Source organism: Silene latifolia, chromosome 1, assembly GCF_048544455.1.
Source record: "Silene latifolia isolate original U9 population chromosome 1, ASM4854445v1, whole genome shotgun sequence".
Taxonomy (NCBI): Eukaryota; Viridiplantae; Streptophyta; class Magnoliopsida; order Caryophyllales; family Caryophyllaceae; genus Silene; species Silene latifolia.
Genome location: NC_133526.1, coordinates 178,461,983 through 178,489,041, shown reverse-complemented (window position 1 = coordinate 178,489,041; position 27,059 = coordinate 178,461,983). Strand labels below are relative to the sequence as shown.

General features: G+C 35.4%; 3 protein-coding genes across 3 annotated transcripts; 2 read left to right on the top strand and 1 right to left on the bottom strand.

Moving 5' to 3' along the window:
- The first annotated feature begins 12,967 nt into the window (after positions 1-12,967).
- LOC141612554 (protein NRT1/ PTR FAMILY 5.9-like) lies at positions 12,968-17,512 on the top strand. Its single transcript, XM_074431366.1, has 4 exons — positions 12,968-13,227; positions 13,828-14,045; positions 16,093-16,616; positions 16,704-17,512. The coding sequence occupies exons 1-4, from the start codon at positions 13,173-13,175 to the stop codon at positions 17,494-17,496; spliced, it is 1,590 nt and encodes a 529-aa protein (XP_074287467.1). The 5' UTR covers positions 12,968-13,172; the 3' UTR covers positions 17,497-17,512.
- Positions 17,513-18,228: 716 nt separating this feature from the next.
- LOC141612567 (uncharacterized) lies at positions 18,229-20,742 on the top strand. The gene is made up of 6 exons (XM_074431381.1): positions 18,229-18,616; positions 18,740-18,775; positions 19,323-19,524; positions 20,065-20,143; positions 20,225-20,342; positions 20,491-20,742. Exons 1-6 carry the CDS (start codon positions 18,459-18,461, stop codon positions 20,513-20,515), a joined length of 618 nt encoding a protein of 205 aa, XP_074287482.1. The 5' UTR covers positions 18,229-18,458; the 3' UTR covers positions 20,516-20,742.
- Positions 20,743-21,236: 494 nt separating this feature from the next.
- On the bottom strand, positions 21,237-24,720 carry LOC141612560 (cytochrome P450 736A117-like). Its single transcript, XM_074431374.1, has 2 exons — positions 23,653-24,720; positions 21,237-21,918 (listed from the first exon to the last, which is right to left on the bottom strand). Exons 1-2 carry the CDS (start codon positions 24,583-24,585, stop codon positions 21,298-21,300), a joined length of 1,554 nt encoding a protein of 517 aa, XP_074287475.1. The 5' UTR covers positions 24,586-24,720; the 3' UTR covers positions 21,237-21,297.
- Positions 24,721-27,059: the final 2,339 nt, after the last annotated feature.

Sequence of the window (27,059 nt, the reverse complement as noted above, 5' to 3'; positions counted from 1 at the left end):
ATCTGAACACTCGCCATGCATAAATCTAAGGCTCTCTTACTTAAACAATTCTCATACTTCAATTCACTCGTCACACCACCTAACCTATACCTCAAAATATTTAGCTTAACCAAAACTTCAATTGTTCCCTATTACTGCCAAAACGACATAATCCTCTATACATGCACCTATCTCCATACTCATAACTCACGATCCACAATTATTACACACACTCACACTAGATCCTCAAGTTCTTTTATTTTATTACCGCAAAACTCATACATAACTTAACATGACACTAACTCCCAACACCCTACACTCACTGTCTCAATAAAATATTATAAACCACTTGCAACTCTCAGATCAGTGGAACACATGTTCCACTATTCACTTGCCATTACTGTGTCTACCAATGCCTCATCTTAAAACAAGCTCGAAAGTACTGTAACAACATCTGACAACTGTGTCCCATCAACAGAATATCACTGTACCATGACAACAACGAAAACATATACAACTCTCTTTCATATCATATTCTACCCTCATTCCCAAACTGAAACAGGTAAGAAACATCAACAAACAAAACAACAGTCTACATGTTCAACCAAAACTCACAAGGAACAGCAACAAACAAAACAACAATCTATGTTTAGCTGGTATGTACTTTCGAAAACTCGTATCATAATCATCTCGCCTACTCCACCACAACCGGTAACGGCATCGCAACACCGCCACAAACAGCCACACCGCAGTGCGAAAATACCCGCATCACAACACTAAGTACCGTGCCCGGACCACCATCCGAGGCACCACAACCACATTGATAGACATCGCAACTTACACAATCCCATAAACACTGACTCAGAAATAACTTCTCGGACAAGAAAACTTACTCAAATCCACTTTACTAAATCACAACGCAACATATTATATGAATAAAACAGATAAGAACCTCATGAATATCATCCCCCCTACCATATCGCGGAATAAAATATATCATGAATACATACAATTATAACTAGCCATGCCAAATCACTCAAATTATTATTTTTTTTTTTAAACATCATTCCATTAGGTTACCGTATCCAACATATATTACAGAACATTCAGATAACAACTTTATGTCTATCACACCATACCACTTATCGTGAGGTCAGAACCTCACACAAACATTTATACACATCATAGACCCATAATCACATCCAACTAGTCAATCCTGATCACGTAAGTTACCACTCGATAAAGGTTACCTGTCGCCCGAGCTTAACTTATATGCCCCTCATAACATATTCCCCCATTCGCATAACCACCACCTCATGCCAAATATAACCATACCATTACTATTCAACTATTAGCACCCGCCCCATCTAACCACATCAAATACTTCCTTACAACCATACATTTATTACAGGCCTCTACAACATCAACCTCTTTCTTATCTATCATCACCCTTAACCACTAGTGACAACACCTCCACACTACCACCGTTCATACATCAAACTTCTTACACTCATCTCTAAACATCACAGTTTCTTTCCTATCTTTTGTTATCATCCCAAATAATGAACATCAAATACATCAACAAAAATCATCTCAACACTATTTCCAATTCCATCCTTAACTGTATCGTCACCCGACTCACTACCAAGATCTCATATCATGCAAATTATTTACCCAACTTTTACTTTACTTAATTCCTCGAAACTCATGATTATCATGTCCTCCTGGAACTCCTATTTAACTGTTAACTCAAATCCTCATGATAGTATCATACATCTCGACGATTCCTTACTTTTATATCACATAACTCCGGTGAACATTTTCTTAGTTTTACTCCCCTCATTCTTTTCTTTTTACACTCGACAAAGGCAATTAACCATTCAACTCCTTATTACCTCTTACCTAACTATTTAATGCTCTGGTTACCTTCTCATTGCTCCAAAACTCACATCTCATTATTTCTTACCGATATTTTCTCACTCTTTCTTACCATTGATATTCTCTTATTATGCTATCACTCACCCTTGTCACTAATCCATCCATAGAATCAACGTTCACTTGTTCAAACAATTGCATCTCCCTTTTTACATCTCTAGAAATCAAAATTCATTTTATACCGTTCATTGCCCAAGGAAATCACACATTAGTTTCACCTCTTGATAACACAATTTCCCAAACTCACTCATTATCTGCAAATCCACGTCGCGACATGTCTCCATTAAGTTCACTATATATATTCTTAAACCACACAATTCCTAACCATCTCCCTCCATAATTCCTTACACATCTCAAGTTACCACCATCCACATCCTTCCTTTCAATCTTTTCATTCTCACGCTCCTTAGACTCACATTATCCCTTGCCCACATTCACTTACTTTTACATTACTCAACACACAATCATATCACTCATCTCATTTCACAAAACATGCTTCATGCCTCAATAAACCTTACCAATCTTCCTTTTCTTTTTCCACTACCTACTACAATTACATATAACTCATGTCCTCCCACCGAACTCATACTCACTACATGTGTCACTCCTTATGTCATAAGATTGGGTAACTTACGCGTCAGGACCAATACATACGTAAAACAATGCATAACGAAGTAAAATAACACATTTGAATCAAACATAATATGCAACGAAGTCAAAAGATAGGCATATGACCCAAAATAGGGGTCACTAGATCGAGTACAGGCCACTCGATCGAGTAAGTAACTTACTCGATCGAGTAGGTGAAGGTCAGAAGCACGTAAAACAAATTACCAGGACTACTCGATCGAGTAAGGGTTACTCGATCGAGTACCAAGAGGTGCACTCGATCGAGTGAGGGCCACTCGATCTAGTACCCTACGCATTTCTCAGCACTGTCCAGTTTTCGTAAAATGGTCATAACTCACTCATTTCTTGGTCGTTTTGGGCGTGTGACCTATCGTTAGAATCGTAAAAGAACAAGCTATCACCTCCAATTGGAATCACATTAAAATAATTTATAAATCTCAAGTTATAACAGTTTAAAGACAACCTCTTTATAATCGAAAAACACAACTACTTGATTTTTACTTCCAAACAACTTAAACAACAACAAGGTAAACAAAAACAACTCAATACTCATAAAACCAGTATTCCTAATCACATGTTACTATCTTCAAAAGCCAAGCAATAACATTCATGCACATAGATTATTTAACTTGTCAATCATGATTTACTCACATACTTTTATTCTATAACTTTACGTACAACAAAACATACTCATACATTACAAATCCTATTTCCATGTTACTAATGCAACAATATTACAAATCCACTTTGTCACCGAAACATCTTCATAATCACAAAATTCATATTCTCATGCAATTGACATCCCATCTTTTCCAATCTATTCTTCCCATTTCAACCACTTTCTTCATCTAACAAGTGCATATGACACAACAGTAGACAATCATATGAACTTATTATTTAAGTCTACGCAAACAAAACTGTGTAAAATCATATCACATCCCCTAATCACAAGTTATTAGTATAGACACATTATAAATCATTCATCCTGCAACATCATTATTCATCACATATTATCACATATGAACTACTTTCTTTTTCCACCACATCATTCATCATTCTCACATACTTTTCCAACTATTCAAACCAACATGGTAAACCAACTATCATTCAACATGCTTTCAACCAACAACATACAAAATCACACCGATTCATGCCACACATCACTATATTGGTACACAATTCACAAAATAAACACATAGCGATCCCGACTCATATCCCGTGGTGACCGATTCAAAATTGTAGGGCGAGTTCGCGACTTTGGGACGTCTCCCAAGTCTTTGCATTAGCTCCTACAACTCCTACCCGGGTTTATTTTAGTTTGACTCCCTATGTTCATTAGGTTCATTGGTTACAGGTTTCAAGATCGCCGCTTTGATACCACTTTGTGACACCCCCATACTCCAAATGCCTTACCAGGACCACTTAAGGTATAAGAACGTCACCATCTCGGTTACCCGAGGCAATGATAATCAAATGACAATGAAGAAACTAATTTAAATAACAATATAGTTTAAAGTGATTACATGATCAAAACCAAAACTGTTAAACTGAAATACAAGATTCTCAGACGGTCTACTGCTGAAACTATCAAAGCTATAAAACATCGTCTGACACAGCGGAAGACTTCTAACTGCCAAGTGATGACTCATCCCAGCTATCCCATACGCGTCATACCATACCTGTTCAATAACTGCTCACCATCCCCGAATGGATCACCACAGTTTTTAAAACATTTAAACGGGGGTCGAGACTAATTACACGATACAAACCAACATGAAGCAAATACCAAGCAGCTCAATCAACACATCAATCCCCAGTCTCCATCAACAATCTCCACACAACTGACTACACACTAAAGTGTGTAGCCCCGCCAGAGTACGCATCGCAATAGATACTCCTCGCCGCCATTGGGGGACCGCAGCCGTTCCCACCTAAGCCCCGCTCATCTCCATCGAGCGATAAACTCATGTTCATTAATGTGCACATCCCTTCTGTGGCGGGTTCCACATAAGGCGAATCAAGGGCGTGAAGCCACTCCCGCAAGTGACTCCACTCAGCCAGGGACGCACCTCGAAGAACACAAACAGTTAAATAGTAACCACAATACAACATCAACAACCGTCTGAAACAATCAACAATATGAAATCACAACCGTCTGAATCAATCAACAATATGAAATCAACAACTACAGCACAATCACCATACACATCATGTAATTAATACTGAGTAGGGAAACCCTACCTGAACAAAGAATCACGAATCAAAGCGATCTAGCAAAATTGTCTCAAAACCTCTCTTCTACGAACCCTCCTCCTACACATACATTCATACAAATACTACCTTAATCATACAATCATAAAACCCCCAAATCCCCCAAATCTACCCAACTACGGGTTTTAACCAAACTCAATGAAATAATATAAAAATCATACTAGGAGCTTACCCACAATACGACGGTCTCAACGGCGTAAAGAACTTAACGATCCGATGAATCTAGCCATTAGGATTTGCCAACAACGCGACGAGAGAGAACTACGTAACTTCTTTTTCTTTTTAAAGGTTTAGAAAGGTGAAAAGTGATTAAAGAAAATGACGGAAGCCTTTTATTATAATCTCGCATTATTAGCAAAACCCGTCAAAACAAACCCGTAAAACACACTTACTCGATCGAGAAAGGCACTTACTCGATCGAGTAAGGCACTTACTCGATCGAGTGCCCCCTACTCGATCGAGTACCAACTTACTCGGTCGAGTACCCTACAAATAGACTACTGTTTTGCGTCAAAAACTACTTACTCGACAGAGTAAGCCCCACTTGATAGAGTACCCAAAGACTCGTAAAACCGTAGTATTACAGTGGTTTCCGTCACAAGGGGGATGTGCACATTATTGGACATGGGTTATTGCTCATTGCGATGAGCGGGGCTTAGGTGGGCAAGGCTGCGGTCCCCCACTGGCGGTAAGGATTACCTGTTGCGATGGGTAAGCTGGCAGGGTAACACACTTAGGTGTGTAGTCGGTTACTGGATACTAATGCAGTTGGGAAAATGGTTGTACTGTTGGATTCGATTTCTTTGGTTGTTTTCTTTGTGAATGTTTTATCTTGATTATTCAGTGAACTGACCTTCCTTTCCCGCCGTATCTATTCAATTCTGTCGCCGCCTTCTCGTTTCTCCACGGCAGGCCCAACCAACATCCACGACAGGCTCAACCAACCTTTCTGTCGCCGCCTTCTCCTTCATCCTCTTCTCCTTTCTCCTTCTTCCCTTTCTTGTCCGACCAAATCTACAAGAAACGGCGGGATTGGTGGTTGGTTGTCAGATTTATACTATTTTTTTGCAATTGAAATTGTAGTGGTTGGTGGTGGTGAAAAAGGCGGTTGTTAGAGGTACGGTGGTATTGTAGTGGTCAGATCTCATTTTATCTTGGGTTTTGTAGAGTCAAAGTGGTGGTGGTTGGTTGTTGGTGGTGGATGTAAGAGGGAGAACGACGGGAGCAGGGAGGAGTTGTTGGAGTGGTGGTGCGTGGTTAGGGGGTATCCGTGGTTGTGATAGTGTTGGTGGTAGGGCGTAACAAGAGCATGAGGTTGAGAACTTGAGATTGGGACGGGGGTATAACAATCCATTTAGAGAGAAATTTTTGTTCAGATAAGGAAATATGTAAGAAAACTTGAATAACCCCGAATAAGCAAATATGGAAGAATATAGTGAATTGGAGGGAGTATAGTTTATAAACTTGTACTGTCATGGAGAAACAACCTATAATAAAGAGCATGAAATATACACGCAATTTTATCATTGTACCCTAGTCCCTATGTTACTCCAACTCTTCCAATTTCTTCAGGTACCCATGTCCAATACTCGGCCAAGGATATGACACTTCGACACCTCATTTTAAGCAAAAATATGCATATTTTTCATAAAAATTTCGAGTCCAATACATAGACTGATAGAGAAGACTAGGTGTCGTAAATGCTAGAATTAAACTACCAAAGTAACAATTTATAAGCCAAACTAACTCTAGACTACTCTAATTGATAAAGTAATATAGTGCAAGTAAGGGTCGATCCCAAGAGAAGGACTTTTAAACTAAAGACTTGGATTGTATACTATTAACCACTAATTAAGACTCTAATTACCAATTAAGACACTAATGACAATTCGAACTCAACAATTGAAACTAATCACAAACAATGGATATTAAGAATGTTCAACTTGTAGGAAACACAAAAGAATAAATCTTTGGTTGGGAAACAACATGAGAAAGAGAAACAATGGAGATTTTGCTATTGAGACAACTAAACAAACAAGTAGTATACAAGAAAATTCAATATTAGAGAGAACATGGTATAACTTCCTCTTAGTAACCTACAATTAGTAAAGTTTGAGCCTTTTTACTCTCTCAAAATTATCTACCCAATACTACCATCTCAAGATGTTGATACATGTAATTAGACCATCTACATATACCCTTCAAACTTAGACAACAAGTCATTAAACCATGAAAAGAGACTAAGCATGAGCATTATTAAGAGTTTAACCAAGAGATGAAGCTAGGATCAATTCCTCATAAGATTAAACCATACAAATGAGAAAAAGACATGAACTTTCCTATTTGTCAAATGAATCCTTTAAACCAAATCAACATACAACAAACTTGCTACAAACAATCCTAGATAGATTAAACCATTTCTCTAAGATTTGCACTAGTCAAGTAAGCAAGATGCAAGGGTGATCAAACCTAACATTCATTTACTTAACCCTTGCAATACCAAAGTTGGGAACTTTGAATGAAATTACACCAAGTAAAGAGAGGATTAGCTCCTCATAATTGTCTAACAACCTACAAATTGAAGAATAATTAACATAAATTAAAGAGAATTCTTGTCTTAATTATTACAAGCTTAAGGATTAAAGCATAGATCTTTAAATGAGAGTGGAGTGTTTTTAGATCTCAAAATTCTAGATATATATAGGGAATCACGAGAATCTAGGTTAAGTCCCTCAAGAAAGCCCAAAACACGGAACTAGAGTTGCGATATTCAGAGTAGAGCGCAAGCTGCGCTTCAGACTGACAACTGCATCTTTCGAAGGCCATATCTCCCTGGTTTCTTGGACAAATGAGGCGTGTTACCTACCGTTGGAAAGCTAAGATCACAAGCTTTCACCTCCAATTGGCCTTACGTCGATACAAGCTTTAGAACTCGAGATATACTCATTTGAAGTTGACCCTTGTGAAACCGAGTTTTTAATTCTTCATTTTGGCTCTTGTTTGCATGTCAAGGCTTCAATTTTTCCTTTTATTTGCTTCTCTTAAATTTGCACTTATTCTCTTGGCTTACCTTTGGCTTTCCTTCTTCACCTTGGTTGACCATGGCTCGAGTTTGACCCCTTAACTTTGACTTGTCTATATCTCGATCTCTTTGACTTGGCTTTGGCAAAATGATTTCTTCTCCTCAAGTCACCGACATAATACACTTACACCAACCTCAAGACATATAAGCCAATGACAATTATAGTTAACCAAAGTTACAACCAAAGTGTAACCAAAGTGTATCAATCGGCATATACAACATTTCATATTCATAACCCGGAATTTGATAACAAAAATATACTAAACACAACTAATTGACTCGACATTATTTGACTTTATCATAGACACGCACCTCGTATCGGATATTTTTAAACGAGTCTGAGCCACATTGATTCTACCAATATAAATCAGTCTTTTTGAAGCACCTTTAATTGGGCATTTCTATGATTTACAAATAATTGTACATTTATGCACATCGTGTCGTCAAACGCACTACACAATAGTGATCAGCGTGCGTAAGTCTTGTGTAATTTATATACCTGATGAAAACTCTCAAGGCGCTACGCACGCACACACCCTCCATGCAAATATGCAATATGTACATGTAGGCCACCTACTAACCATCACTTTGTAAAAACACAATTGCACAAACCAACTTCCCCTTAACCAAAGTTGGTGGTGTGAGTAGTAAGATCTTTCATCTTTTAAACAAGTGGTTAGGGGTTCAATTCCTGACTCTTGCGAATGAAAAAAGCGAAACTTAGAAGGGGTCAACTCATTAAATTGCCTTCAGTACTCCGAAGGAGATTGCCCCTGCTGTCGGTAGGGAATACTCCAGATCAACACCAAAAAAAAAAAAAAAAAAAACTTCCCTTTAAAATTAGGTACATATTACTCCATGTGGAAATATGGATTATTACTACTTACATCTATTAAATTTATTGAAAATGGTTTAAAGTGAAGATAGCGTCAATTTCATTAGGTTAAGGTTTCGTTCGTTAGGAATATAAGTCGAGAAAAAGAATTGTATACCAAATGTACTACATCATTATTACATCATACTTAATGACTTTTTTAGTTTTTGTGTATTTTTTTTGAGTACTATAGAGTTTATAAATTACATTTTGGTTTTATGATTTCAAAAATCAAATTTTTTTGAGCTTATATGTAATTTTTTTGAGTTATAATGTAATTTTTTGAGATTAAAGTTTAAGTAAACAAACTCAAAAACTTTATAATAAAATTCAAAATTTTTTGATTAAAACTCAAAAACTTTATCTTAATGCTCAAAAACTATATCATCTGATGTACTACATCAGATGTATAATCCACTTACTGATATAAGTAATCTCCCTTGAAGTTCAGTTCAGCTCTTATCAGGATCGTCTTGAAGATTTTGGGGCATGGCCGTCTTAAAGATTTTGGGGCCTCCGTACGAAATCTAAAGATTGGCCCTGTGCAGGGGCGGACCGCGTATCTAGGGGGCTCCGAGTGGGCAGGTGCCCATGAACTCTTACAAATAAATACTTATTAGTATCAAAATTATGCACCAAGTTGTATTAGATCAGTTGGTAGAGATGTGTTTGAATAGCTAGAAGGTAAGGTTTGATTCCGGCATTATGCAATTTTACTTTAATTTTTTTGTTATTTGGGCTTCGCCCATCAGCCCGTGTCTTTCATTGTTGTTTATTTTTAATTTAGCAAAAAAATTGTTAGCAACACGATTTGAACCACTTGTGCTTATTGTATATTTAAGTATTACGGAGTAGAATGTAATATATCCTATATCTAGTAAATATAATGAAATCTGTATTTTGGAGAAAAAAATCAACCTAAAACATTATCCTGATTTGTAAACATCGACGACATTATAGTAATTAGCGTCGACGTTTTCATTACAAAAGACGGCAACGCCCCCCACATCTCACTAACACTTCCATTTCCTCTCTAATTAAAAAAACCCAAAATAGTCAACACCTAAACCTTCTACCACCATCTCACGCCGCCACCACCACTGCCACGCCGCCGCCACCAACCGCTGTCCAAATCTTTTGTTTTTGTCTTGTTTAAATTAGCTTAGGAATTAATTTTGTTGTAAAATTAATTTGTATAACTTTAATAAAGGGCTTTAATAGCAGTTAGTAGTTGGTTTTAATTCATGTATTTCGCTTTCGATTTCACCCGAAATTTTGAATGTTTCAATTACTTATCTTTTGTCGATTATAAGTTGTTTATTGTTGTTAGCCATGGTGCAACGTTGGAACTCATCGTGAAGCCATGGTTTAACGTTGGAATTCAACGTGTATCCATGTTTTTTTTTATTGTTTTTTTTTTAAAAAATTTAAAAAAAAATTGCACGTTTTTTTTCAACGTTAGACCATGGTCAAACGATGAATCCTTTTGTTTGATCCATGGTCAAACGTTGAGATTCAACATTCGGCCATGGTCAAACGTTGAATCTCCACATTTGGTCCATGGTCGATTGTTGAATCTCAACATTTCATCAATGATTCGTTCAATTTTTTTTAAAAAAATCGTGTTATTACTTTTATTTGCAGATTTTCATAAATTATTTAAGTTTTCTATTCGATGTGGATTATTTTCTAACATTTTTTATTTGTTTAATGCAGATGAGAGATCGAAATGAAAGAGGAAAGAACATGCTAATTGATGTTATTAATTGATGTTGTTGGTTTTTTTTTTAATTTAATTTGTTTTTACAAGAATTTGAGAGAAAATTGTTAGAGAGAGAAAGTAGTAGTGTAACAGAGCAAGGAGCGTGTTCGTCTTTTGGAATGAAAACGTCGTCGATAGTTACTAGAACGGCGTCGATGAAAATCAGCCCTCAACATTATGTATTAGAAAAAATACCGATCTAACCAATTAATTTGTCATTTTTTTTTCTCTTTCTACGACATTAGTTAGAGAAAAAAAAAATTCAAAATATTAAAATGTTTTTAAAGACAGCAATAATATACTGAATTTTTCTTCGGCATCCCCCTTATACGAAATTCATGCGTCCACCCCTGGCCCTGTGTAGCATTTTAACAAACGAAATCTCATAAAAAATGTAAAAAAAAAAACATATTTATTAGTACTAGGTTTTGAAATCGTGGCCGGGAAAATAGAATTCCAATTACTAACCATTGGGACACTACACTTCAATGAATAGTCAATAATAGTTAATACACAACTTTTATTTACCTTCCTTATGACTGGTTTTTGCGCCAAAAATTTGGGGGTTTTGTGCAGCCGCACAGGTCCTAATAAAGTAGGGCTCTTATAAGTTTTTAGTTAAGAAAAGTTATGCTCCTAAGAATTCAGTTTAGCTCTTGCAAGTCCATTTCAAAAAAGTTAGCTCAATTCATGTTTGTTTTCCTATATGTTAAATTCCTATAAATTTAGTTCAGCTTCTTCAAGTTCAATTTAGCAAAATTATGTCCGAAAAAATAGAGCCTAAACAAATTTCTTTCTAACAAATTGGCCAAGTAACAAGTATCTATTTGGTCTATATTTAAAGGGGTTTTTTAATGTGTACCCAAAAGACACATGTTAAGATGCTAATTAGAAAATCCCATAAATAAAATACGTAGTTTTATACTATTTCCTCATTTTGTTAATGTAAAACATATTGGAGATCACTTAACCAATAAAACGGAACAAATAGATCTTCATCCAACCGGCAAATAAAAGTCCAATTCAAATCATCATACCCAAGTTGTAGGCTTTGAAACCATATTTTTTGATAAAGCCATCTAATACACCCACATGAATAAGAGATAGTCCACTTATTTTTTTATTTTATTTTATTTTTTTATTTTTTTAAAGGAGATAGTCCACTTTAAGGGTGTGTTTGGATTGAGAGATTTGGAGGGAGAAGAAAGAGAGGGAGAGTAGGAAATTTAAATTTCCTTGTTTGGTTAGCAAATAAGAGTGAAGGGAAATGTAGGGAGAAGGATTTGGAGGATCTATTTTCCCTCTTCCAATGCAAATCAAAATCTCTCTACAATAGGCAAGATTTGGAGGGAAATTGTATCCAAACACTCACACTCCATTTCCCCTCCCCTTCCCTTTCTCTTTCGTCATTCCCCCTCCTCTCCCTTTCTCTCCATTTTTACTATCCAAATACACCAAACTCAAAAAATTACTCATTGATTTTAAAAATAGTAAATTTTCTACTTATATTATAAACCGCCACGTATTATCAACACACATAAAATACTCACGTGTGAATTTTAATAAATTGATTAGAATATAGATTCTCAAACATAATCTAGTCAATCGGAATATATACGAGTATTTTATATTGAAAAGTGCTACAATATACAGGTGGTACTTAATTTCAATATCACTATATTCACATAAAATAATTTTAAAATATGATCATAAGTAAATAAGCAATTTAATATGAATATAGTATTGAACTCTGTCTCTGTGCCACCAGGTGGCGTTATCCGTGGTTGTCCATGGCCTTAGACACCTCTGTTCAATATCACTATATTCACATGAAATATTTTTAAAATATGATCATAGGTAAATAAGCAATTTAATATGAATATAGTATTAAACTACATATCACCATGTATCGCTATCTCATACTTTTACGACTCATAAATTGAAATGATTCAATGATGGACAGACAATACGTGTAATATTCATATGTCATCATTGATCTAAGCCAAATATATTCGATCCCAATGCAAAATCCTTTAATTAAGAATTTATTCTATAAGGTAATCCTATAATATTTAATTATCGTAATATAACAACAATTAACATAAGTTACTAAACATATATAATTCCACATGTCAAATGCAATGGTGGTTTAGTGGAGCTAGCAGGGGCCTTGTCCTTTGGCGATCGGAAATTTCAAAGTTTTTAGTTAATATTTTCCAACTTTTTCAAATTTTCCTTAGACAATCCTTTCGTCTTCGCTAGGATGAATTTCTGGCTCCGCCACTAGTGAAATGTCGATAATTATTCTTGAAGAATTTAGCAAATTCTTAAGTGCATAGTCTAGTAATAGCACCACGACAAGAAAACAAAAAGCTTAATGGGTTTTACCTTTAAGATGAACAAGGACTCCAATATAAAATGGTGGTCACAATGTCTCATGATATAAAAAGATTATACTATATGATACTATAAATGAGCAATTATATATTTCCTTTCATGAGAAAGCTTGATAAAACCATGATAAATATGGCAATGTTGGTAGCACATTGTATTACAATTACAACGTCCATTTTCTATTAATTCTATAATTTTTATCTTCTTATCAAATCCACATACAATACTCTCTATTAATTTCCGAAATGGCTGGAGGACAGAGTTTTACAAGCTTAAACAAGTCATGTATCATGCTTATAGGTACATATATTGATTCTCACTATTACTCAAATCTTTCGTTTTTGAAACAAATATACAGAGTACTGCATATTACTTAATGTTTTGTGTAGTTATTTCATTCGTCTCAATTATTAATTATATTTCTCTTTTATATGTTACTATTTCATTCAGTTTTTACATAATATCAATTTGTTTTATTTTGTTATAAATTACGGAGTACTATAATGCTACTAGGTTATCGATCATCACAACATTTTAAAAAACAAGAAATTATTTTTACTACATATATGCAATATAATTACATTTATTTATTTTAAAATAAATTATGTTATCGATAATTTAAATATCACCCGGTGTCGCAGTGTCATTATCAATTTATCATCACATATATTCATTACTTTGAAGTTATATATACAGGTTAACCCAAGTCAAATTACATTCCATCTTTACATGCTAGTAGGAAATAAGGGGTGTAAGAAAACTTGTAATGTTTCACGCATCCTACTATATATATTTTGTAATTTAGGTTGCATGCATGCATCCCAACATGAAATATGAATCGAGTTATCTCTAAATTAGTTGAGGTGTACGATAACATATATGCATGGGTGGTTATTGCAGTAATAGCAGGAATGGAGAGGTTTGCGTTCAAAGGGGTGGCATCAAACTTAGTCGTATATCTTACCGACGTTATTAACATGAGCAACTCAACCGCGGCAAAAAGCGTCAATACATGGTGTGGATTTACGTCAATTATGCCTCTCTTGGTGGCTCCCCTTGCTGATTCTCTACGAGATCATTATTCCACTATACTCACATCTTCTTTTATCTATATATTGGTGAGTTATTTCTATGAGCAAGCTTTTTGTATAATTAAATTAAAATATATACCTTCTAACAACCTATTTTACGATAAATTCCATCATTTTATCAATTAATATGATCGACTGACCTAGAAAAACTTGTGTTGGTTGTATTTTATTATATTAAGTCATTATTTTGTATAAATTGATAGATATAAAAAAATTTAAATCCGATGTTAGCCAAATTACCAAAAAAAACATTATTACGTATATTTTTTTAGTTACGACTCTATCTGAAAATTCAAGTATCCACCCCGTCATTGTTAACTCAAAAAATAATTGCCTCAGTTTGATTCTCATACGGGTAAGTATTACGATAAAAAAGTGTGTATTGATAACTTTTGTATTAATAACTTTTGTCATTACGCTATAAAGACAAAACAACATTATTCTAGTGTCTTAAAACAAGTGTAATGAAAAGAATCGATTTTATTAGAAAATTTTAGCTGAATATATTATCAAGGTGTAAATATTATGTCAAGGACTCTCATAAACAAGGTTTAGTCTATTTAGGAGAAAGGGTTAATTTTAAATCACGTTTTTATTATACAAATTTGTTCTTTAGTGATTGCATAAATATTTCACTCACATTATTGATAGTGATAAAAATGTATGTAGTGAAACGATCGCTTGCTAACAGCATGTTAAACTGTCAACATAGTGTGGGGAAGATTAACAAAAGGTTGGAGTACGTTGCATCAGTTACTAAATTACTACAAATTGAACACATTAGTTGGAAGAAAAGCCAAGGTAGCTAAAATTAGGTTAAAAGAGTAACAAATGAGAATATGAAGAGAGTTTTGATTAAAGCTGGCCCACCATTCAATTATTAACTTACTTCCTTCATCCCGGTCATCGATAATTATCATTCTTTAAAATATGTGACGAAAATTTTAAACAGTGATAACTTTTTGTTTCTATGTTTCAGAGATATATGTTTCATTATAATGAAAAAATCTCCCTAAATAAAATACAACTCGTATTGTAGTTCATAATCATTGGTGAAGCTAGGGGGTTATTAGTAGAGGCGGATGATATTTTTAAAAGAGTTTATTAAACTTTTCGAATTTTTGTCGAGTATATATTAAATCATTATTCGTCTGTTGCTCTCAAATTATTCACCCCTCTAAATTCAGATCCTGGCTCTGCAGTTATCATAGTAATAATGTATAAATGTAATTCCGACAAAAAACGTAAAGATTTGAACCTTAAATGCATTGTAACGTGTACTTGCATCTTATCCATTTATATTTCACTATTTCTTTGGTAATTTTGGAAAAAAATCGTAGCTACACTTGACAAATATGACCATAATTAGATGGTTGAAATATAGAAAAATATTGTGGCTTAAATAGCAAAAGACATCAATGATTAAATAATTTGATTAAAGTGACAAACATTTGGTCATCAAATACAATAATTGGTGGAAGACAAAGTTAGAACTAGTGATCAGAAATTGAAACCTTTGCTTTTGAGAATTTGCAATATAAATGTGTGTAATAATGTGTAATGGGGTTATTTAATGGTGTCCACGGGTGAATGCACTTCTTAATAGTCCTATTAAACCTCATCTTATTAACATGCTTTAGTTAGTCCATGTTCATCCTAATCACATACGTTATGTATTAATTAAGATTTTATTAGGTAAATCACTAAATCTTAAGTGATTTTAAGTTTGTGGATGTAAATTTTTCAACATTCTAAAATGTCATACATTAGGGATGAGTGGATGTTTTAGATAGGCTCCTCCACACCCGTATCCGTTAAGTAAAAAATACCTTTATTCACTATACTAGTGGGGTAATAGATGTTTTAGGTTTTTCGGTCTGTATTCGTTAAAAAAAACCTTCATGAACTATTCATTGTTGGTAACAAATTTCTAATAATAATTTAAAGGTAAAAATAGATTTCAACCAAAAGTTGAAACTAGTAATTAATCTCGAAACCTTGATAAAGTACCCGTTAAACACGATAATTAGATCGAGTATTCTTGGACTAATAATCTCAATTTTCGACTGAAAAGGGCCTTGCAGCATTGACAACAACAACATTTGAATGGGCATGGCCATTTCCAACAAGCAAGAGTACTTCAACAGCCATCATGTTTTGGTCTCTTTGCTTAGTCTCCTTAGGCCAAGGAGGCTACAATCCGTCGTTGCAGGCATTCGGAGTAGAACAGCTTGGTGAGGACGAAACCCTTCCCTCTAACCAAACGGACAAGACATGCTCCTCGAGAAAGACCGTTTTCTTCACCTGGTGGTACTTTGGTGTTTGCAGTGGTAGCCTTCTAGGAGTCTCTATCATGTCCTACATCCAGGATACTTTCGGGTGGTCTCTCGGCTTTGCTGTCCCTACTTTGGTCATGGCTGCATCAAATGTGTTTTTTTCATGTGGGCAAAGATTTTATACGTATGATACCGGCAAGGAGATGGTTGCTGATCGTAAGCCACTCGTAGCTGCGTGTCAAGGCCTGAAAACTGCTGTCATCAAGGTGTTCAAATGTCGAAGTTGTAAATCTGAATGCAGGGTCTCTGTTCCTGAACTTGAGTAAGCATTATTCTTTCGATTTAAATATACGTCAATAGTAATAGGAATAAATATAATAGTTGGGTCTCAACGTCTCTATTTAATCAGACTGCAGGAGGATCAACTCTCTTCTCAGAAGCTGGTTGGAAGCAAGGAGCCTAGTGAAGAAGAACCTTCTGGAATCCACTTTTCGGACAATGTCAAGGTAACACTAAGGCTCTTCCCAATATGGACAATGCTGCTGCTCTTTGCTGTTATCTTCCAACAACCAGCAACATTCTTCACAAAGCAAGGCATGACAATGAAGCGAACCATCGGATCCAACTTCAAAATCCCACCAGCAACTCTCCAAGCCGCGATTACCATCTCAATCATCCTGCTAATGCCCTTATACGACAAGGTCCTCATCCCTTTGGCCCGTGTTATCACAAGGAACGAAAGAGGTATAACCGTCTTGCAAAGAATGGGAGCCGGAATGGTCCTCTCCATCATTGCTATGGTAATTGCTGCATTGACAGAAGAAAAAAGACTTAAAACTCCATCACTAAGTATATTTTGGTTGCTACCTCAATATATACTACTAGGGGTATCAGACATTTTCACTGTCGTAGGAATGCAAGAGTTCTTCTACGGTGAAGTCCCGGTTAAGATGAAAACCATGGGAATAGCCTTGTATACTAGTGTGTTTGGGGTAGGGAGTTTCCTTAGTGCCCTTATGATATCGGTGATTGAAATCGTGAATGCAAGACAAGGGAAACAAAGCTGGTTTTCCGATGATATGACGAAAGCAAGGCTAGATAAGTATTATTGGCTTCTAGCTATACTAAGCACAATAAGTTTGATAGTTTATGTAATTTTGTGTAAATTTCATAAGAGTAGAAGTGATGAAAATAGTTCTTAATGTGAGTTATTGTTTGTTCAATGGCTTCACCTTTTTTAACTGTTTTGTAAATAGATTTGGACTCACCCAAGAGCATATATTTGGATAAGCTAATTTCTAGTAGTACACCCGTGTTACAGGAATTGAGATCCAAAGCTGTTGTTGCATCATGTAATGTAGTAGACTAATTATGTAGGGGGAGGGGCTAGCATGGGAAAATTCCTTTGATCCGATTCGAATGTTTATTGGGCTATGCTAACCGTTACCTTAAATAGCTTGATAATAACAGATCGAAATGACCGGACTAGACCCGATCTAGTTAGAATTCTTGCAAACAAATAACCTAACCCAAAATAACCCAACCTACATGATACGATCATTTGCAAGTGTTCCACATTGGTCATGTAAAAGGCTTATGTAAAACTGCACGACTATATAAAGTTGATGTTATTACTTATTAGTGATAAAAGATCTTTTCATTTTCTAGGAAATGAAGAGGAGCATAACCCATGACATGCGAACATATGTATGGTATAATAGATCCAACAAAATTGACACGGTCTTGAACCGTAATCCGAATTGTATCCCTAGATAATTCATAATAACAAACCCAAAAATGACACGAACGTAACCCAACAAGGCCGATCTAACCCGAATATTGTCAAACTCGAAATAATCCGCCCACACTAACAAACCCGAACTAAACCCAACCTAGTTGATCGGTTTGCCATATTATGTCTATGGAATAGGAATACTCCACAAATTGAGAAAAAACAACTCTTAAAATTAAAGAGTCAGAAAGTAAAGAAACCAGATAACATGAAAAGAAAAAAATCCAAAAAATAAACAATCCATATATCTATCCAAGTATCTATACAATAAAATACAAATAGTGAAAGATGACAAAGATTATATGATTATATACCAAAGTAAAAGCATTTGATATTTTGATTGATAACACCATTAGAAAGAACACAAAGAAGATGAAATTACTCTATACTTCAGTATTGTTGTGTTTATGGTTGACTTTACAGGATAATAGAGTTGCAGGTCGATTGATTTCTGTCAATAAACCAAACCCAAAAGATGCTGCTGCTTATGCTCGTTGGTTGGTCTCCCTAAATTCATGGGGTGTTCTCAAGTTAGTCCCTTTCTCTCTTTTTCTCTTGGTTTTGTTTATTTTCCGTCTCAATCATTTGTTTACGTTTTAATTACTATGTTACGTAAAAAGGTAAACAGTTGACTGAGACCTTATATTTTGCAGTACTATTGCTGCTGATTTAGGTGGTGCACCATTTGGGTATGTTATCTCTATCTGACTATCATTTTGGTAAACGTTTAAGATGTAGAAATGGCGAAAGCCTAAGATCTCGGGTTTTTGCTAGGTTGTGATGATTGTAATAGTTATGTTTGTTCTGGTTAAATTAGCAAAAACCCGAGATCTCTCAGCTTTCGACATTGCCATTTCAATTTTAGATATCTGTTTTGAGATGCTGTACATAAACATTGCAGATTAAAATTGTCAATCAATTAAAATTTTCAGATTAGAATAGATTTTTTTATAAACGTATACAATCAAATGGAACGGAAGAAGTAGATGTGTTAATCACTTGAATCATCAATATAAGTGCCAAATTATGGCCTTTTTGGAGCATCTATAAGAAATGCACAACATAAACTAGAAATGGCTGAAAATTATCATCGTTGTTTTGAGGAACGGTAGTCCAGGTTAGGCCCCTTGCTCCGCCATTTGCTTATTCCGTAACTTTATAGAATGCTTGTGCTGCTACTTGTTTATCAGCAGCCCTTCCTCCTGAATTAACTGGACTCACCTTGTGTACTTGTAGAAATGTCGTTTCGTTTAGTGACGGGATGCCGGGCAAAGGTGCAGGCATACCTTATTTTTACTTAACAGCCCTTGATCCCACTGCTGCATATGCTTTCAAGGATCAAAGGTCCTCATTGACGCTCAGCGAATATCCGCTTGGGACTTGTGGCAAAACAGACCCTGAGAATCCTACTTGTGCAAAAATCACTCTTACTGGAAAGGTGTGCTTTATCTATAGTGGTTTGTGTTTACAACATTTGGTTCCTATTTCGTGTCGTAGGATCAATTTCTTCTTTCGTGCAATCAAACTGTTACTGAGAAAATTGTAAACTTCTAGTACTGGAGGCATTCTGCTTTTCAACCAAGGGCCTCGTTGTGGTCTGAGGTTCGGTATGTGTTACTGTATATGTTCATCCTTGAGCTATGTTACTGAAAGAAACCGTGCATACTAAATCTGTTTACCTTTTTATGTATTGCATAGTTCTTTAGCTCCATATTCTGTTCTGTGACTGTAATAAGAAATGGATCACTATGTTGGTTGTACAGTATGGTTTACCGTCAATGCAATTTCCGGCACATTTTACAGTATGGTTTATCCAACCACCCTTGTTTCAACCCATAGGAGATGTTACACACATCCGACCTGTCACCTAGCCGTATCCATGAGCTGTTGAAACACTGTAAATGTTTGTGTTGCATAATAAGCCTTTACTTGGATCTGTGCCAATTTTCTGATATACTGCACTTGGTGTCTGTTTCAGTTAAAATTGGTTGATGGCAGCTCCAAAGAAGCAGAATTTGCAAGATCTGCCTTGTTTGCAAAACATCGTGAAATGGAAGGTAATTTGTATACCGTATTTTCATCTTTTCTCTCGGGAAATCCTATTCGTGAGGCTAATGCAAGATTCTGTAATCGAACAGATTGGCCCAAGAACCACAATTTCCAAATCTTCAAACTAGAAATCGGGGACATATTTCTAATTAATTGGTTTGGAGGTCCAAAGCCTCTCACTGTGGATCAGTATCTACAATGGAATATGTAAGTCATATTTCCACAACTCTGTGTCATTGTTCAACTGCACAACTTTGTTTTTCATCGGGTGTACAAAGATGATCTAGCTTCGTGAAACGATTCAGTTATCTGTCAATCTCGTTTGATGATTGTTTGAATGGGTTTTCATATGTAGGTCGAAGCTGACATTCTCGTCGTAGATGTGTGCAAAATTCTTATCCTCCGAAAAGTTATTCTCACAGTATATGTCAAGTGTAGATAACACTAACTGTATGACACATTCGTTTCTGAAATTCTGGCCACATTCATCAAGCGTTTGTGCGCGGCTTATATTTGTCGACTTTCCAAAATCCGTTATGACAATAATTGTAAACTTACTCAATAACAGAACTCAATTATTATGAATACTGTTTCGGATTTTCTAAGATGTTCCTGGACTCCCTTGAACACATTCTGAAAATTTAAAGTTCACTTCTTTTTGTCCATGATTAATGTTAGATTCTCTGAAATTACTTTGCATCTAGTTTGTAAAACCTCATTTGTAAATGGGGAAATATGGTTGAAGAGTCGCTTTCAAAATCATGAAGTAAAACCGAAGAATGTAAGTACTAGCGAGGGACTAATTTAATGAATTTGTGTTGTATATACCAGTCGTCTTGCCATGTCTATAGTAATCCATCCGTCAAGAACACAAAGATATACTTCATAGCTACAAATGAAATCACTATATTTTTCGAGATACATTACCCCAGTTCTCAACGGCCGTTGCCTTTAATAGGCTAAAAGAAATCGAAGATGGAGGGAACTCAGACCTTTGCATTGAAACACAAACATATACATTTCGCTTTATTTTATTACATTACGTCAAAGAATTGTAAATCTTTAGTATATGCCATCACATATTCACACATAATATATATATATATATTTTTTTTTTTTTCAATATCCAAGCATAACCTGTATATCAAAACACCCTGCTCTTTTATGCGCAAGCGCGAAGATTGGGAATGACCATAAGGTGATCACGCCTGTTGATAGTGACTCCGGGGCGCTCACGCACTTTACTAACATCACATTCTGTTCCATCGGCCACTTTCCAATCAAAAGTGTAAACAAGATTCGCCAATGCGAGCTCAGCGTTGGCCATGGCAAAGTTTATACCTGGGCAACCTCTTCGGCCTCCTCCAAACGGGATCCAATTGAAGTCCGAAACTGGAACCTTAAACTCCACAGAAGAGTTCAGGAATCTCTCTGGCCGAAACTCAACAGGATTTTCCCAATAAGCCGGGTCTCTCTGTATAGCCCACGCATTGATGATTATCTGTGTGTTGGCTGCAATGTCATAGCCTTGTAGCTTTACGTCTTTTGAGGCTTGTCGGAAAAGTAATACCGGAAGTGGAGGATGTAGTCTAAGTGTCTCCTTAAGTACCGCTTTCAGGTACTTTAGTTCAACCAAGTCATCTTCATCTACCATTGGCTTTTGTTTAACGACTTGTCGCACCTCGTCTTGCAGCTTTTTCATTACTTCCGGATGCCCGAGAAGTTCCGTTGTTGCCCATTCAAGGAGTGTAAAGGTTGTGTCTGTCCCGGCAACAAACATATCCTAAAGTTCACAGAAACATTGCACTCAAGGTAAGTTATAGTCTGTGCACTCAGATACTCTAATTCTGTACAATTTGGCAAAAGAATATGATGTTTCAAGCAAAAATGGTCAAAGCTAGGGCGCCACAGGATGGTACCTCATTAACAACCTTAATATGTACCCGAAATTGATGTGCCTGGAGTTGCTAACCCGAAGCCAGTTGATATGATGAACTAAAGTGAATTACAAATAGTCCCCAAACAAATGAATGGAAAAACACAAAAAGATTATTTACATTAGAGACAACTAAAAAAATGTCAAATGTTAGAAACTACAATGGACCTGAATCGATTCTATCGGGCTGGCTCGTAACTAATGCTCCCTCTATATCTTTATGATGTTCTCACTTCATTAGAATACTTCTCACATGTAAAGTGGAAATATCATTCAAAAACAGAGGGGGTAACATTTAGGAAAAAAGCAAGTATTAATTTAATTTATCATAAGAGATTTATGTCAGTTTACTGTTGTCAAAAAAAAAAAAATCTAGTGATCACCGAGTACTTGATTGATCACTACTTCTTAGCTAGTCACTATCCTTCTCTTCCTTTCTTCCCTATCCACGTCCACATCTCCACCGCCATTTACTCGTATTTATCTGTTCTAACATCATTAGATTAATATTGACTTATGAGCACTTAGATCAATCGATAACGGGTTATTTTAACTTAATCAAAATCTTGTGTTCGAGTTCTGGGAATAAAGCAGTGTTAAAACTCACGAGGGAAACTTTTACGGCCGTACTGGTCCTACCCGGCTTAGATCCGGACTAAACCGGGTAGGATAAAAAAAATATCATATCAATATTGATACCATCTAACTACTTCTGCCGCACACATGAGACGTGACAACAACTACCTTATAAAAACAAAAAACAAAGCGTCTTATTATAGAAGGTGATATCCGTTTATAGCTATAGACGGGCAAAATATTCACTCATTTTAAGCAAAACGAGTTAAATGTTACCACCTTAACGCCAAATGTCACCAGTACCATTTCCATGTGATAAACTACCTGTTGTAGCTTGGCACTGGTGACATTTGGCGTTAAGGTGGTATCATTTAACCCGTTTTACTTAAAGTAGGTGGATATTTGGCACGTTTATAGCTATAAACGGATATGTATCGTCTATAATGAGAATTTGTGCCCAAAAAATTCAACTATTTTTGTTTTTTTTGAATTAACTAGGGTGGGGAGACATAGCCCCTATATATTGTTTATGTTTCACGTAGATGTGGATGTGGTGGTTTGCATTTCATGTCAATGTTCAATTTAATACCCTACGTTCTATTGCTTTCGGCGTAATAAAAAATTAAGGTTTTGACGAGCGTGAAAACTGAAAATGACTCAAAAATATCATACATAAAATGACTCAAAAATATCATACATTTAGTACGGAGTATTTGTTAGTTAATGAAAACATGCAATGAACAACACTTAGATTAATTGATCAGGGGCGGTTGTAACTAATCATTTTTATGATCAATAATCCAACACCGTAATAAAATGTTGTGTTACCCAGACTCCTCAACACAGTGTCGTATCGGATACATGTCGGATAAGGTTGTTTTATGCGAATTAGTTAATTTTTTGGTCAAAATCGAAGTGTCAAAGTATTGTATTGTATTGGACACGTGACAGGGCAACATAGATAAAAAGTACTAGAATTTAAAGATGGTAAGAATTATATCTTACAAGTATAATAGCTTTGATGCCATCCTTGGGCAAAGCATCTGGATTTTCCCTTTGAACATCAAGCAATATATCCACAAAATCCTTGTTCTTCTCTTCTTTATAATCAATCCCATTAATCTTCCTCTTTTCATCATTACAATTCATGTGTTCTTGTAAAACCTTTTCAAGAAAATCATCAAACTTTTTTGCAACTTTTTCAACCATTTTTTCCAACCCTGAAACCTTATCAATCCAACCTAACCATGGTATAAAATCTCCCATACTTAACGCCGCCATAACTTCCACAAACTCCGCCAAAAGTTCACCAAAATTCGTCTCATTTTCGCCATCATACTTTCTTCCATAGGCTGTTCTACATAGCACGCTGCTCGAAAGCGTCATAAGCGCCTCAGTCAGGTTAAACGGTGAATGAACCGACCTTTTCACCGTCTCAACCATTAAAGATACCTCTTCTTCCCTTACATCGCGAAAAGATTGAACCTTTTTGTTACTTAGGAGTTGTAATACACAAATGCTCCGAATTTGTCTCCAATATTCGCCATAAGGCGAAAAAACTATATCTTTTCCACCATATATAATTTTACACATGACTTTAGACTTAGGCCTGTTGGCGAAAATTGCATCATGGGTTTTGAAGATGTCAGAGGCGGCGTCAGCAGAGGAGACGACAAGCGCCGGAATACTACCTATTCTGATTGACATAAGCCCTCCATATCGCTTCGATAAGGCAGACAAGGAGCGGTGTGGGAAGTTGCCTATTTGATGCAAGTTTCCTAAAATAGGTAACTTTGGTGGAGAGGGTGGCAAGATTCTACTTATGGAAACCTTTGTGTTATACCATTTGTAGAGGAAGACTAAAAGAAGTAAAATAGGGATGAAAAGAGGTTGAAAAGTGAGGTTTTTTAGGAAGTTGATATAAATACTACTTGACATTTTATATTGTTTTGGTTGATTTGTTTGTGTAAGATTGATAGTTGTATGACTTTTTGGAGGTGAATTTATAGGAAAATGAGGTGAGGGTGAATGAAGTGTTGAAAAGAATAAAGATTGTTGTTCTTGTATACTTGGCAAAAATAGCAACTGTGGATGAGATCATGAAATAGTATGGACTATGGAGTACCTATCTTTGGGGGCAAAAATAGCAACTGTGGATGAGATCATGAAATCGTAACAAATCATACAAGCAATGTCATTTATATCAACGACTCTCACTTTCAACTAGTTTAAAACCCGTGAAATTCACCGGCTGTTTTATACTCTGTAGTTAGATGATTATCTTCAAGCTAATAGTCCGTATATTGATTTTTTTTTTTGGTACTAATACTCCGTATATTGATAATAACTCATCTGAAAGTTAATCTTATCTTATATAAAATGTAAAACACAACAAATTAGATTTGGTTAGTGTACAATTCATATCCATATTATTTTAACAAAATTTCAATCCGACCCGACCCCATCCGTTTTTTTCAGGGTTAAGACCCGAAAATCTCGAACCGTAACCCGTTCGATCTGAACCTGAAATAACCCCTTAATTATTTAGGGTTGAAATCCGACTCAGACAGGTCAAATCGTTGAGCAAAGATAAATCAAGATTTTTAGTAAAATATTAATATTTATATATTATATTTGAAAAATAATTTAAAAAGTATTATAAGTACTTTAAAATTTCTCTCAATATAATTATTGTAAACATTTAATATGATTAAAATACTAATATTAAATATGCTTTAATTTTTAAAAAATATTTTTCCGATCTATAAAAAGGTGTTAGATATTAATTGTTGACTCGTACTCTGATTCTCTGACCCTAACACAACCCATGACTCGACCTGTATTTGAACTTACTCGATCCGTATAATTCGACTCGTCCTACCCGTTTTATTGGTCACTGAGATATTTAGACAACATAGAGGATATATAACCTCAATTAAATGGTGAAAAAAATTATCGGGGAAAAAATCCGTAATAAAACCGCTCAAAATTTAGAGTACTATATCTTCTACTTAAATCTCCTAGACAACATAATTTAGACAACATAGAGGATATATAACACTCTTTTACTACATATCATTTAAATGAGTTAATTTTTTGACTAATTTAATTATCTATAATGACATTCATGTCATTGTTCAACATTGATATCATCTTAATATGTAGCATATGTCATTTTTTATAATAATAATTAATTATATTTTTGTGATTTATGGATGTATATTTTTTTGTAGAGAACTGGTTGTAATTTTCATTTATTAGATTAATAACTTAAAACTAAATATTAGTGATATGATATTAATAATGTATTGATTAATAAATACAGTAGAAGTATTATATTTAGTCTCATTTTTTTATCAGATCCCACATAAACGTATAATTTTTAGGCCCAATTGCAAAATACTACCTATTATAGTTGAAATTTTGCAAAATACTACATATTATATTTGTTTATTCACATTACTACCTATAAAACTACAACTCTTCTTAAGTTGCTACCTAATAATTTGATTTAGCACTTAATTGACATTATAAGGTGACTTTCATGGATTTTCCCCTCTTTTAATTTAATCCTAAATGAACTACCCATTATACCCTTACTAATACTACCCCTCACTAATCAATCCTTTCTTTTGCATTCTCTTCCTCCACAGAACACCACTATCAACTGTCACCACCTTCAGAAATCACCATAAACCCACCACGACTGTGATTCCCACTTGTCGTCCACATCACTACAACACTACCTTAGGATGTAATTGCACCTTCAGGAATCTTACTCCTTAGATCTAAGATTTTCGCTAGTTGGGGCTTTAGGTGTGGTGGTGGTGGTTTAGACGTGGTAGTTGTAAGGTAAAGGTGGGACTTGGGTGGCGCTATGGTGGTGGATTATTAATGTGTGGTTAGGTGGGAGATGATGTTAGGTGTGGTGAATATTGAAGATGGTGGGACTGGACCGACGTGATACTATTGGCGGTGGTTGCAGTGCTTTTGGTGATGTGGGGGCTGAATTCTGGTGGTGGTAAAAAAAAGTTAAGAATATGATGAGGAATGAGTGTTTAAAGAGGGTAAAATGGGTGTCCAATATTTTTTTTTTTGGGTAAAAGGTAAGCTTATATTAATAAGAAACCCAATCATACAACGTTTTAATGCCCAACTGGCTAACAAAGCCACAACTTACACCAAATTGCATACTACAACAACTTAAAAAAGATTAACACAAAAGGACAGAACTAATCCCTTTGCCCAGTAGCAAATCCGGCAACCAAACATTCAGGACGTTGGATACAACCTTCAATCCTGGCTTGGTTTCTATTCCACCATATTGCATACATCAAAGCCAAATAGGAGGAGGCAATACTCTGTTTTTGTCCACTGGAACCATTAAACCTGCAATTCCACCAGTCAATGAA